At 44.0% G+C, this 16012-nt stretch overlaps 1 protein-coding gene across 5 annotated transcripts in view; it reads left to right on the top strand.

Moving 5' to 3' along the window:
* The window catches only part of SLC35F5 (solute carrier family 35 member F5), a 197943-nt gene that overhangs the window by 22853 nt on the left and 159078 nt on the right, over nucleotides 1-16012 (top strand). For 4 of the 5 annotated variants that reach the window (XR_012724714.1, XM_075316960.1, XM_075316958.1 and 1 more), the window contains exon 2: nucleotides 6730-6871. Coding sequence is in view for 3 of the 5 variants with exons in the window: in XM_075316960.1 (XP_075173075.1) it covers nucleotides 6752-6871 (120 nt within the window). In the remaining 2 variants the exon portion in view is untranslated. Of the gene's footprint in view, nucleotides 1-6729; nucleotides 6872-16012 lie in introns of those variants that run through there. The other variant, XM_075316961.1, reaches the window with a different exon arrangement.

The raw sequence follows: 16012 nt of genomic DNA, 5'->3' as shown, positions 1-16012 counted from the left end.
TATCATTTATCCGCCCTATACCTGCACATACAGTGTATATATATATATATATGTGGCTGTAGCTGTACACATGACTCTGGAGTGATGCTGTATATACTCTGTAGCATATCATTTATCCGCCCTATACCTGCACATACAGTGTATATATATATATATATGTGGCTGTAGCTGTACACATGACTCTGGAGTGATGCTGTGTATACTCTGTAGCATATCATTTATCCGCCCTATACCTGCACATACAGTGTATATATATATGTGGCTGTAGCTGTACACATGACTCTGGAGTGATGCTGTATATACTCTGTAGCATATCATTTATCCGCCCTATACCTGCACATACAGTGTATATATATATATATATATGTGGCTGTAGCTGTACACATGACTCTGGAGTGATGCTGTATATACTCTGTAGCATATCATTTATCCGCCCTATACCTGCACATACAGTGTATATATATATATGTGGCTGTAGCTGTACACATGACTCTGGAGTGATGCTGTGTATACTCTGTAGCATATCATTTATCCGCCCTATACCTGCACATACAGTGTATATATATATATATAGTGGCTGTAGCTGTACACATGACTCTGGAGTGATGCTGTATACACTCTGTAGCATATCATTTATCCGCTCTATACCTGCACATACAGTGTATATATATATATGTGGCTGTAGCTGTACACATGACTCTGGAGTGATGCTGTATATACTCTGTAGCATATCATTTATCCGCCCTACACCTGCACATACAGTGTATATATATATATATGTGGCTGTAGCTGTATACATGACTCTGGAGTGATGCTGTGTATACTCTGTAGTATATCATTTATCCGCCCTATACCTGCACATACAGTGTATATATATATATATATGTGGCTGTAGCTGTACACATGACTCTGGAGTGATGCTGTATATACTCTGTAGTATATCATTTATCCGCCCTACACCTGCACATACAGTGTATATATATATATGAGGCTGTAGCTGTACACATGACTCTGGAGTGATGCTGTGTATACTCTGTAGCATATCATTTATCCGCCCTGTACCTGCACATACAGTGTATATATATATATATATGTGGCTGTAGCTGTACACATGACTCTGGAGTGATGCTGTATATACTCTGTAGCATATCATTTATCCGCCCTATACCTGCACATACAGTATATATATATATATATATATATATATATATATATATATGTGGCTGTAGCTGTACACATGACTCTGGAGTGATGCTGTATATACTCTGTAGTATATCATTTATCCGCCCTATACCTGCACATACAGTGTATATATATATATATGTGGCTGTAGCTGTACACATGACTCTGGAGTGATGCTGTATATACTCTGTAGCATATCATTTATCCGCCCTATACCTGCACATACAGTGTATATATATATATATATATATATATATATATATATATGTGGCTGTAGCTGTACACATGACTCTGGAGTGATGCTGTGTATACTCTGTAGCATATCATTTATCCGCCCTATACCTGCACATACAGTGTATATATATATATATATGTGGCTGTAGCTGTACACATGACTCTGGAGTGATGCTGTGTATACTCTGTAGTATATCATTTATCCACTCTATACCTGCACATACAGTGTATATATATATATATGTGGCTGTAGCTGTACACATGACTCTGGAGTGATGCTGTGTATACTCTGTAGTATATCATTTATCCGCCCTATACCTGCACATACAGTGTATATATATATATATATATATATATATATGTGGCTGTAGCTGTACACATGACTCTGGAGTGATGCTGTATATACTCTGTAGCATATCATTTATCCGCCCTATACCTGCACATACAGTGTATATATATATATATATATATGTGGCTGTAGCTGTACACATGACTCTGGAGTGATGCTGTATATACTCTGTAGCATATCATTTATCCGCCCTATACCTGCACATACAGTGTATATATATATATGTGGCTGTAGCTGTACACATGACTCTGGAGTGATGCTGTGTATACTCTGTAGCATATCATTTATCCGCCATACACCTGCACATACAGTATATATATATATATGTGGCTGTAGCTGTACACATGACTCTGGAGTGATGCTGTGTATACTCTGTAGTATATCATTTATCCGCCCTATACCTGCACATACAGTGTATATATATATATGTGGCTGTAGCTGTACACATGACTCTGGAGTGATGCTGTGTATACTCTGTAGCATATCATTTATCCGCCCTATACCTGCACATACAGTGTATATATATATATATATGTGGCTGTAGCTGTACACATGACTCTGGAGTGATGCTGTATATACTCTGTAGTATATCATTTATCCGCCCTATACCTGCACATACAGTGTATATATATATATATATGTGGCTGTAGCTGTACACATGACTCTGGAGTGATGCTGTATATACTCTGTAGCATATCATTTATCCGCCCTATACCTGCACATACAGTGTATATATATATATATATATGTGGCTGTAGCTGTACACATGACTCTGGAGTGATGCTGTATATACTCTGTAGTATATCATTTATCCGCCCTACACCTGCACATACAGTGTATATATATATATGAGGCTGTAGCTGTACACATGACTCTGGAGTGATGCTGTGTATACTCTGTAGCATATCATTTATCCGCCCTATACCTGCACATACAGTATATATATATATATATGTGGCTGTAGCTGTACACATGACTCTGGAGTGATGCTGTGTATACTCTGTAGCATATCATTTATCCGCCCTATACCTGCACATACAGTGTATATATATATATGTGGCTGTAGCTGTACACATGACTCTGGAGTGATGCTGTATATACTCTGTAGCATATCATTTATCCGCCCTATACCTGCACATACAGTGTATATATATATATGTGGCTGTAGCTGTACACATGACTCTGGAGTGATGCTGTGTATACTCTGTAGCATATCATTTATCCGCCCTATACCTGCACATACAGTGTATATATATATATATATATATATGTGGCTGTAGCTGTACACATGACTCTGGAGTGATGCTGTATATACTCTGTAGTATATCATTTATCCGCCCTATACCTGCACATACAGTGTATATATATATATGTGGCTGTAGCTGTACACATGACTCTGGAGTGATGCTGTGTATACTCTGTAGTATATCATTTATCCGCCCTACACCTGCACATACAGTGTATATATATATATATATGAGGCTGTAGCTGTACACATGACTCTGGAGTGATGCTGTATATACTCTGTAGCATATCATTTATCCGCCCTATACCTGCACATACAGTGTATATATATATATATGAGGCTGTAGCTGTACACATGACTCTGGAGTGATGCTGTATATACTCTGTAGCATATCATTTATCCGCCCTATACCTGCACATACAGTGTATATATATATATATATGTGGCTGTAGCTGTACACATGACTCTGGAGTGATGCTGTGTATACTCTGTAGCATATCATTTATCCGCCCTATACCTGCACATACAGTGTATATATATATATATGTGGCTGTAGCTGTACACATGACTCTGGAGTGATGCTGTGTATACTCTGTAGCATATCATTTATCCGCCCTATACCTGCACATACAGTGTATATATATATATATGTGGCTGTAGCTGTACACATGACTCTGGAGTGATGCTGTATATACTCTGTAGCATATCATTTATCCGCCCTATACCTGCACATACAGTGTATATATATATATATATATATATATATATGTGGCTGTAGCTGTACACATGACTCTGGAGTGATGCTGTGTATACTCTGTAGTATATCATTTATCCGCCCTATACCTGCACATACAGTGTATATATATATATATATATGTGGCTGTAGCTGTACACATGACTCTGGAGTGATGCTGTGTATACTCTGTAGCATATCATTTATCCGCCCTACACCTGCACATACAGTATATATATATATATATGAGGCTGTAGCTGTACACATGACTCTGGAGTGATGCTGTGTATACTCTGTAGCATATCATTTATCCGCCCTATACCTGCACATACAGTGTATATATATATATATATGTGGCTGTAGCTGTACACATGACTCTGGAGTGATGCTGTGTATACTCTGTAGCATATCATTTATCCGCCCTATACCTGCACATACAGTGTATATATATATATATATATGAGGCTGTAGCTGTACACATGACTCTGGAGTGATGCTGTATATACTCTGTAGTATATCATTTATCCGCCCTATACCTGCACATACAGTGTATATATATATATATGAGGCTGTAGCTGTACACATGACTCTGGAGTGATGCTGTGTATACTCTGTAGTATATCATTTATCCGCCCTATACCTGCACATACAGTGTATATATATATATATATATATATGTGGCTGTAGCTGTACACATGACTCTGGAGTGATGCTGTGTATACTCTGTAGTATATCATTTATCCGCCCTACACCTGCACATACAGTGTATATATATATATATGTGGCTGTAGCTGTACACATGACTCTGGAGTGATGCTGTGTATACTCTGTAGTATATCATTTATCCGCCCTATACCTGCACATACGGTGTATATATATATATATATATATATGTGGCTGTAGCTGTACACATGACTCTGGAGTGATGCTGTGTATACTCTGTAGTATATCATTTATCCGCCCTACACCTGCACATACAGTGTATATATATATATGTGGCTGTAGCTGTACACATGACTCTGGAGTGATGCTGTGTATACTCTGTAGTATATCATTTATCCGCCCTATACCTGCACATACAGTGTATATATATATATATATATATATATGTGGCTGTAGCTGTACACATGACTCTGGAGTGATGCTGTGTATACTCTGTAGTATATCATTTATCCGCCCTATACCTGCACATACAGTGTATATATATATATATATATGTGGCTGTAGCTGTACACATGACTCTGGAGTGATGCTGTATATACTCTGTAGCATATCATTTATCCGCCCTACACCTGCACATACAGTGTATATATATATATGAGGCTGTAGCTGTACACATGACTCTGGAGTGATGCTGTATATACTCTGTAGTATATCATTTATCCGCCCTATACCTGCACATACAGTGTATATATATATATGAGGCTGTAGCTGTACACATGACTCTGGAGTGATGCTGTGTATACTCTGTAGCATATCATTTATCCGCCCTATACCTGCACATACAGTGTATATATATATATATGTGGCTGTAGCTGTACACATGACTCTGGAGTGATGCTGTATATACTCTGTAGCATATCATTTATCCGCCCTATACCTGCACATACAGTGTATATATATATATATATATGTGGCTGTAGCTGTACACATGACTCTGGAGTGATGCTGTATATACTCTGTAGCATATCATTTATCCGCCCTATACCTGCACATACAGTGTATATATATATATGTGGCTGTAGCTGTACACATGACTCTGGAGTGATGCTGTATATACTCTGTAGTATATCATTTATCCGCTCTATACCTGCACATACAGTATATATATATATATATATATATATATATATATATATATATATATATGTGGCTGTAGCTGTACACATGACTCTGGAGTGATGCTGTGTATACTCTGTAGCATATCATTTATCCGCCCTATACCTGCACATACAGTGTATATATATATATATATATATATATATATGTGGCTGTAGCTGTACACATGACTCTGGAGTGATGCTGTGTATACTCTGTAGTATATCATTTATCCGCCCTATACCTGCACATACAGTGTATATATATATATATATATATATATGTGGCTGTAGCTGTACACATGACTCTGGAGTGATGCTGTATATACTCTGTAGCATATCATTTATCCGCCCTATACCTGCACATACAGTATATATATATATATATGTGGCTGTAGCTGTACACATGACTCTGGAGTGATGCTGTGTATACTCTGTAGTATATCATTTATCCGCCCTATACCTGCACATACAGTGTATATATATATATATATGTGGCTGTAGCTGTACACATGACTCTGGAGTGATGCTGTGTATACTCTGTAGCATATCATTTATCCGCCCTATACCTGCACATACAGTGTATATATATATATGAGGCTGTAGCTGTACACATGACTCTGGAGTGATGCTGTGTATACTCTGTAGCATATCATTTATCCGCCCTATACCTGCACATACAGTGTATATATATATATATGTGGCTGTAGCTGTACACATGACTCTGGAGTGATGCTGTATATACTCTGTAGCATATCATTTATCCGCCCTATACCTGCACATACAGTATATATATATATATATGTGGCTGTAGCTGTACACATGACTCTGGAGTGATGCTGTGTATACTCTGTAGCATATCATTTATCCGCCCTATACCTGCACATACAGTGTATATATATATATATATGTGGCTGTAGCTGTACACATGACTCTGGAGTGATGCTGTATATACTCTGTAGCATATCATTTATCCGCCCTATACCTGCACATACAGTGTATATATATATATATATGTGGCTGTAGCTGTACACATGACTCTGGAGTGATGCTGTATATACTCTGTAGCATATCATTTATCCGCCCTATACCTGCACATACAGTGTATATATATATATATATGTGGCTGTAGCTGTACACATGACTCTGGCTTTCTCCTCTTTTCCAGGCCGCTTTTCCTGGTGGAAGTTATGAGTTGCGCGGCTTCTCCCGGTGGCTCCACGTTGCCTCCGCGCAGGCGCCTTGTGCTGGGGATACTGGTCCTGTTACTGGTGGACGTCATCTGGGTGGCCTCGTCAGAGCTGACCTCTGTGAGTAAGAAGACAATATTGTATACACTGTACAGCTCCTTTCCCAGATTGTGTGACACACATGAATGGCTCCCGTGACTCACCATCACAGGGGTCTCCATAGCGTAACACCCTGTCAGCCCCAAAACGCCCAGAAGCCGCAGGGGACCTGGGGGGGGGGCAGGGGACCGGGGGAGGGTGGGGGCGAAGGGGACCTTCGGGGGGGGGGGGCGCAGGGGACCTGGGGAGGAGGGGGGGCGCAGGTGACCGGGGGAGGGAGGGGCGCAGGTGACCGGAGGAGGGAGGGGCGCAGGTGACCCTGGGGGCCCGCAGATGTCTTGTAGAAACTGCCAGCTCACCTCCGGATCGGGTGCTGAAATGCCAAGAAGGAAGGACCCCAGCGCACCCCAGCGCACCCCTACCTGGAAGAAGAGCATTAATTACTGTCCACATATACTCAAGCCCAGAAACTTCTCCAACGCCTCTCGCACCATAGAGGGATCTCCACGATGATCCATCCAATGAGAAAATGGCAAAGCTGAGCGTGTGGCCGGTAACATCGGTGGTGTAAGGACCCGTACACTGATAACGGCTCATGTAGGAGTCAGCCTGTCCGGAATGGCTCCATCTGAAGACGGGGTCACCGCGTGTAATAATGTGATCCCATTTCTGGTGGCTTCCCTGCGATATAATGAATAGGGGGCAAACGCTGTCAGTGCTTCCTCATCTGTGCCCTGTGTGCACCAGTGTAGAGCAGAAAGCGCGGATATATCGGGGGCACTGCTGCCGGTCACTGGGGTCTCCTGGGGCACGTTCTCCTTGGCCCGGGGTGCCTCGTGTACACTGGGGCCCGTTCTCCTAGGCTCGGGGTGCCTCCTGTACACTGGGGCACGTTCTCCTAGGCTTGGGGTGCCTCCTGTACACTGGGGCACGTTCTCCTAGGCTCGGGGTGCCTCCTGTACACTGGGGCACGTTCTCTTAGGCTCGGGGTGCTCACAGTGAACTCTGATGAACCCGTGACGTGACAGCCGCTACACCCGCGGTAACGCGGGTGTCGATGCGGGTGTGACTGGGGTATTGGTGCGGGTGTCGTGTGGGTGTCATCCAAGCTCCTTGGATAATCCGATGACCCCCTGATGTGACTGCACACACTGCTGGATACTCGCCTGTCCCAGTGCTGCTGCTGCTCCCAGCTCCTCGGTGCAGTAAATATGCAATGAGTCTAATGAGCGGGGGTCAGAAGCGAGTGACAGCAGCGCCGAAGAAAGCAGTGCTGGAGATAAGTGAGGATGGAAAATTTATTTTTTTTTCCTTTCAAAGACGTGTTTTCTCCGGTACGTGTCACACGGATCACATCAGTGTGCGGGCCGTGTGATACCCGTGCTACCTAGAAAGTTACCTCTCCAGCCGGGATGTCAGCCGCAAACCTGAGATCAGGGAGCCTATTCTGGAAAATCTAAAGGATAAATGTAAATGTCTGGATCACCCTAAATAATGTGCGTTTCGATCAGACTTCATGGAACAGACGACGATGCTCCACGTTCTATCTGATCTCCCATCGCCTGGATATTGGTACCGGTGGCGGCCAAATATTCCCCATCAATGTGCCAAATATCAGAAGAGTCCGACTAAATAACAAGAAGGGATTCATAAAAGGTGTGAAGACCTTCTGTGTAGTCAGTAAATATGTGAAGCTGATGGCCAAGGGCCGCCATTATCCACGAGGATTCATCCAAGGCTAACGGCAGCAAAAGGCCAGCGGTGAGGAGGCCATCACACTGCTCTCCCTCCGGCCCGGGCCGCTCGCCCTCCGGCCCGGGCCGCTCGCCCTCCGGCCCGGGCCGCTCGCCCTCCGGCCCGGGCCGCTCGCCCTCCGGCCCGGGCCGCTCGCCCTCCGGCCCGGGCCGCTCGCCCTCCGGCCCGGGCCGCTCGCCCTCCGGCCCGGGCCGCTCGGCCACAATATATAAACTCTTTAGTTTGCGTCTTGAGAATAACCGCTCATGTACAAGTCACAAGGCGGCTCTAAGGCCGGCGTCACACGGGACGATCTATCGTTCAATCGCACCCGCCGCCCCCATCGTTTGTGCAATATGGACAATTAGTTGCCCGTGGTGCACAAAGTCGAGGAAGTTGGAAGTTTCGCCCCCAGCAGTTGGCCCCCGCACACTTCGCCCCCGCACACTTCGCCCCCGCACACTTCGCCCCCGCACACTTCGCCCCCAGCAGTTTGCCCCCGGATGTTTTGCCCCCAGCTGTTTGCCCCCGGACGTTTCGCCCCCGGATGTTTCGCCCCCAGCAGTTCGCCCCTGGGTGTTTCGCCCATTTTGCCCTCGCACATTTCGCCAACAGCAGTTTGCCCACGGATATTTCGCCCCCAGCTTTTTGCCCCCAGATGTTTCAGCCCCAATTTAGGCAGTGAATTTTGGCCTGGTGTTTTAGCCTTAAGGCTGCGACCGCACTTTGCGTTCACCTACTTGCAGTTCAGAGCGCACATTTTGGGCTTAATTGATTTGACTAAAGTTGCCCTTTTCTGAATTTTAGCGCTGAAAACGCATGCGTATTTACCGCGTTTTAGATGCGTTTTCAGCGCTTTTTACCTGCTTTTTCACATGCGTTTTAAACATCAAGACACTGCTAAATAAAGATTAAACAGTCAAATCCAATGAAAAAAGGAAAAAAAAAAGGAACAGATATAGAATTTTAGAAATTATTTAAGAAATAGAAATATTTAATGAAATTATAGCGGTAATATACTATTTATTAAAAATGAGTAATTTTCATAAATGTAGTTGTCGGACTATGTGTGTAAGGGGACATATAAAATCATTATAATTTTTTTATATTCAGGGTATTTTTCATACAATTTTTCTCCTTGGTTTTTTCTAGTCTTAAGGCTGCAATTCACATGCTTAACCCCTTTAGGACGAAGCCAGTTTTGTACTTAATGACCAGGCCATTTTTTGCAATTCTGACCAGTGTCACTTTATGAGGTCATAACTCTGGAACGCTTCAACGGATCCCGGTGATTCTGACATTGTTTTTTCGTGACATATTGTACTTCATGATAGTTATAAATTTAGAACGATATTTTTTGCTTTTATTTGTGAAAAAATCGGAAATTTGATGAAAATTTTGAAAATTTTGCAATTTTCAAACTTTTAATTTTTATGCCCTTAACCCAGAGAGTTATGTCACACAAAACAGTTAATAAATAACATTTCCCACTTGTCTACTTTACATTAGCGCAATTTCTGAAACAAAATGTTTTGGGGTTAGGAAGTTAGAAGGGGTCAAAGTTCATCAGCAATTTCCCATTTTTTCAACAAAATTCACAAAACCATTTTTTTAGGGACCACATCACATTTGAAGTGACTTTGAGAGGCCTAAGTGACAGAAAATACCTAAAAATGACACCATTCTCAAAACAGCACGCCTCAAAGTACTCAAAACCACATCCAAGAAGTTTATTAACCCTTCAGGTGCTTCACAGGAACTAAAGCAAAGTGGAATGAAAAAAAGCAAAAAATAAAATTTTACCTAAAATGTTGCTCTACCCCAAATTTATTCACTTTTAGAAGAAATAACACAACAAAATGAACCCCAAAACTTGTTACCCACTTTCTTATGAACGCGCCAATACCCCACATGTGGTCAGAAACCTTTGTTTGGACAAATGGGAGGGCTCGGAACAGAAGGAGCAATATTTGAATTTTGGAAAGCAAATTTGGCTGAAATAGATTGCGGGCACCATGTTGCATTTACATGTCCGCCAAGGTACCTAAACAGCAGAAACCCCTTACAAGTGACACCATTTTGGAAACTAGACCCCTTAAGGCTTCTATCTAGGGGTATAGTGAGCATTTTAGATCCACAGGTACTTCACAGATTTTGATAACGTTACGTTGTCACATTGAAAATTTTCATTTTTTTCTCAAAAATGTTGCTTTAGCATCAATTTTTTCACTTTTTCAAGAGGTAATTCCAAAAATGTGACCCCAATGTTTGTTACCCACTTTTTTATGAGCGCGGTGATACCTCACTTGTGGTCTGAAACCTTTGTTTGGAGAAATGGGAGGGCTTGGAACGGAAGGAGCAATATTTGAATTTTGGAAAGGAAATTTGGCTGAAAAAGATTGCGGGCACCATGTCGCATTTGGAGGACCCCTAAGGCACGTAAACAGCAAAAAAACACCACAAGTGACCCCATATTGGAAACTAGGCCCCTCAAGGAATTTATCTTGATGTTTGGTGAGTACCCTGAACCCCCAGGTGCTTTACAGAAGTTTATAACGTTGAGCCATGAAAATAAAAAAATAAAATTTTACCACAAAATTGTTACTTCAACCAGGTAGCTTTTTTTTTCACAAGGGTAACAGGAAAAAAATCACCATGAAATTTATTGCGCAATTTCTCCTGAGTTTGTTGATATCTTGTATGTGGTGGAAATCAACTGTTTGGGCACACTACAGGGCTCAGAAGAGAAGGAGTGCAATTTGACTGCAAAATTGGCTGGAATCAATAGCGGACGCCATGTTGCATTAGGAGAACCCCTGAGGTGCCTAAGCAGTGGAGGTCCCCCACAAGTGACCCCATTCTGGAAATAAGACCCCTCAAGGCTTTAATCTAGGTGTATATTGAGCATTTTGAATCCACGAATACTTCATAGAATTTGATAAGCTTAGGTTGCCATATTGAAATTTTCATTTTTTTCACAAAAATGTTGATTTAGCGACACATTTTTCACTTTTTCAAGAGGCAACAACAAAACGTGTACCCCACAGGTTGTTATCTAATTTCTTGTGAGCGCAGGGATACCACACATGTGGCCAAAAACCTTTGTTTGGATAAATGGGAGGGCTTGGAATGGAAGGAGCACCATTTGAATTTTGGAAAAGTTGAAGTAAATTGCGCGCACCATGTCACATTAGCAGGGCCCCTTGGGCACCTATACATCAGAAACCCCCCACAAGTGACCTCATTTTGGAAACTGGACCCCTCAAGGATTTTATTCAGGAGTATAGTAAACATTTTGAATCCACAGGTACTTCACAAAACTGTTGCTGTAGCAAAAAATTGCTCACTGTTAAGGGGGCTTTACACGCTGCGACATCGCTAATGCGGAGTCGTTAGGGTCACGGAATTGGTGACGCACATCCGGCCGCATTAGCGATGTTGCTGCGTGTGACACCGATGAGCGATTTTGCATCGTTGCAAAAACGTGCAAAATCGCTCATCGGTGACATGGGGGTCCATTCTCGATTATCGTTACTGCAGCAGTAACGATGTAGTTCGTCGCTCCTGCGGCAGCACACATCGCTATGTATGACGCCGCAGGAACGAGGAAGCTCTCCTTACCTGCCTCCCGGCCGCTATGAGGAAGGAAGGAGGTGGGCGGGATGTTCCGGCCACTCATCTCCGCCCCTCCGCTTCTATTGGGCGGCCGCTCAGTGACGTCACTGTGACGCCACACGGACCGCCCCCTTAGAAAGGAGGCGGTTTGCCGGTCACAGCGACGTTGCCGGGCAGGTAAGTATGTGTCACGCATCTGCGCAATGTTGTGCGGCACGGGCAGCGATTGCCCGTGTCGCACAACAGATGGGGGCGGGTACCCACGCTAGCGATATCGGGACCGATATCGCAGCGTGTAAAGTAGCCTTTAGGCTATGTGGCCATGATCCAGCGACACGGCGTCTAGTACCCAGTGTCAGCCTCCTGCAGAAATGTGAGTGTTGTCCACGGGAGAACGCAGCTGCCCATGCCCACGATTTGGGTTCAGGCTGCTGTGGACTTTAGTTCTATTCTACCTGCAAAGAACACTCATCTCCGCAGCATAAATTGACATCCTGAGGCTCGGGAAGCTGCGCCACAGGTCGATTTATGCTGCGGAGAAAAGAAACACAGTGGGCACGGGATTTCTAAAAATCCTGCCACTGTGCTTCTACTGCACAACGCAGCGTTATGGACGCAGGGAAAACACTCTGCGCCCAAAACGTTGCAAACCCTGATTGTGGGCACACAGTGTAAAATGCTACAATGGATGAATGGATAGATGTCAAACATATATAACGTCCCACCCCCCTGCATATTCTAAGCTGGCGCCCTTTAGTGCCTTTCATGTGACACTAAAGGATGCCTAGCCTTGTATTTAGCCCAAAAAAAAAAAAAATAATTAAAATAAATGACGTGGGGTCCCCCCTATTTTTGATAGCCAGCTAGGGTAAAGCAGACAGCTGTAGCCTGCAAACCACAGCTGACAGCTTCATCTTGTCTGGTGATCAATTTGGAGGGCTCCCCAAGCTGTTTTTTTTTTTTAATTATTTATAAATAAATAATTAAAAAAAAAAACCAAACGTGGGGTCCCCCCAAATTAGATCACCAGCCAAGGTGAAGCTGACAGCTGGGGTCTGGTATTCTCAGGATGGGAAGAGCCACGGTTATTGGACTCTTCCCAGCCTAAAAATAGCAGGCCGCAGCCGCCCCAGAAGTGGCGCATCCATTAGATGCGCCAATTCTGGCGCTTCGCCCCAGCTCATCCCGCGCCCTGGTGCGTTGGCTAACGGGGTAATGAATGGGGTTGATACCAGGTGTGTAATGTCACCTGGCATCAAGCCCAGCAATTAGTTATGTCACGGCGTCTATCAGATACCCGACATAACTAATTGACAGTAATAAAAAAAAAAATTGACAACAAAAAAAAATTTATTTGAAAAAACACTCCCCCAAACATTCCCTGATTGACCAATTTATTGAAAAGAAAAAAAAAATCCACAATAATCCATTTGGATGTCCCACGTCGCCTCTGGACCTTCTAGAATATGGGGGACACGTTCAGGGAACGTATCCCCCATTTTCTAGGAGGGCAGACCCTCCATTTGAGGAGAGTGGGTGCAAAGAATCTGCACCCACCCTCCCTGGGTCACAGATGCAGAGTGCGAGCAGCCAGCGTCCTGAACACAGGAAGTTGTCAGCCGCGCTCTGCTCATGTGACCGGCGTCTGCAGAGAAGGAGCCGGAGGAGGGGGCCGCGGGGGATCAGCGGTATGTATGACACCGGGGGACACCGGGGAACACCAGGGGGGGGGGTAGGGGGGGACCCGGCAGGGCCTAGGGAGCAGGTTTCTGTCGTATGTGTTATGGCACATACGACAGAAACCATAGGAACACTGTAAATGCGGCCGGCGCGCTGCTGTGATCGCCGGTGCGCGCGGCCATCTTGGATTTTCGGGAGGGGGTTGGGGGTCGGGGGGGGCACTTTGGGGACACCGGGGGACCGGAGGGAACCGGGAAAAAGATTTATCTCCCATCTGGCATGTTTGATCATGCCAGATGGGAGATAAATCATTTTTTACCGGCGCGGTCATTTACTATAACTTGATGATCGGTATACGGTGTATACCGGTCATCAGGTGAGCGGGGACCGGAAAAACCGGCCCGAATCATGATCTCCAGGGTCTCAGCTACCCCCGGCAGCTGAGACCCCGGAAATTTTCTGACTCTGGGGGGCGCTAGACCCTTTTTTCCGACCGCCGTTAAAAAGCGGCGGATCGGAAAAAGTACCCTTATTTACCGCCGTTAAAAGGCGTATCGGCGGTCGTAAAGGGGTTAATGTTGCATGTTTACTGAACATTGTTTCAGCTCAGGTTTTTGTGTTTTTTGTATGTTTTCTTGCTTGGTTGCAAGTTGGGGGCGCAGCCCTCCTAATACTGAGACTGAACAACTAATTGCGTCTCACTTCACTGTGTATTTAATCTGGGACACAGCTTGCCACCATTCATATTGGAGTTTGACATGACACAAGTCAGGTATTGATAATGTTTTTAACTTCAGTAGGTTAGGGACTGTCTCAGATGGGTACACCGTGACGAGGTGAGACAGCTTTTTACCTTTTTGCAAAAATGTATACACTAAGTACCCTGTTATTAAGCACTTGCAATTTATTTATTTATATTCAGGGTATTTTTCATACAATTTTTCTCCTTGGTTTTTTCTAGTCTTAAGGCTGCAATTCACATGCTTAATGTTGCATGTTTACTGAACATTGTTTCAGCTCAGGTTTTTGTGTTTTTTTTAATCATTATAATGTGCAGAAAGCGTGCGTTTTGGTGGTTCAATGCGCTTGTTTTCTGCACATAAAAAGCAGGTAAAACGCAGGAAATTTGAAGTTTCTAGGTTTTTGACATTTCTCATTAACTTCAATGTTAGCAAAACGCACCCAAAATGGCAAAAACAAGTGACATGCTGCTGCTGCGTCTTTGAACGCATGGTTTTTGCCACACACTATGCAAATTAAACGCAGCGTTTAGAAACGCAAAGTGCGGTCTGGAAATCCCCAATTTCCATAGACTTTGCTGTAAAATCAAAACGCGTGCCTTTTGGCCTGAAAAAGGTGCTTCTCAAACTGGAGCTAAAAAGCAGCTGAAACGCAAAGTGCGGTCGCACCCGAAGACCTCTTTCACAGTAGGCACTTACCCAAGTGCTAAGCACTGGAAAATCGCTAAGAAGATTGCCAATTTTGAATATATAAAGCCCGCTTTACACCGTACGATCCAGCCTACAATATTGTATGCGATTTGCACCGCCCCCATCGTATGTGCGGCACGCTCAATTTGTTGACTGTGTTGCACAAATGATTAACCCCCGTCACACGCACTTACCCGTCCATACGACCTTGATGTGGGCGGCGAACATCCACTTTCTGGAGTGGGAGGGACGTTCAGCGTCACATCGACGTCACGCGGCAGCCGGCCAATAGAAGCGGAGGGGCGGAGCTGAGCGGGACTTAAACATCCCGCCCACCTCCTTCCTTCCGCATTGCTGGCCGGGAGCCGCAGGAGGCAGGTAAGCTCTGTTCATCGTTCCCGGGGTGTCACACGCTGCGATGTGAGCTGACACTTTTTCTGCCATCCTACAAGTGTCTGGAATACTAAGTTACTGTTCCTTTCCTGTCCTGGTCCCACCGTTTTTCACATAACAGATGGAATGGACGTCAGTAGCGGGTCTTCTGGGAAAGAAGTAAATGTCCTCCTGCCACGTCTGGACAGAGCTGATAGCTGTAGACGGTGAATTGCTGTGGACGCTGGTGGATTTCTTGTGGCACCGCTCTCTGTGGAGATTCAGACACCGCTATATTCTATATACAGATGGAATAGAAGCTAGTCTATAG

This window comes from Anomaloglossus baeobatrachus, chromosome 7 (assembly GCF_048569485.1).
Source record: "Anomaloglossus baeobatrachus isolate aAnoBae1 chromosome 7, aAnoBae1.hap1, whole genome shotgun sequence".
In the NCBI taxonomy this organism is placed as follows: Eukaryota; Metazoa; Chordata; class Amphibia; order Anura; family Aromobatidae; genus Anomaloglossus; species Anomaloglossus baeobatrachus.
The sequence above is the reverse complement of the archived record's forward strand: the minus strand, read 5'-3'. Positions and strand labels throughout refer to the sequence as shown.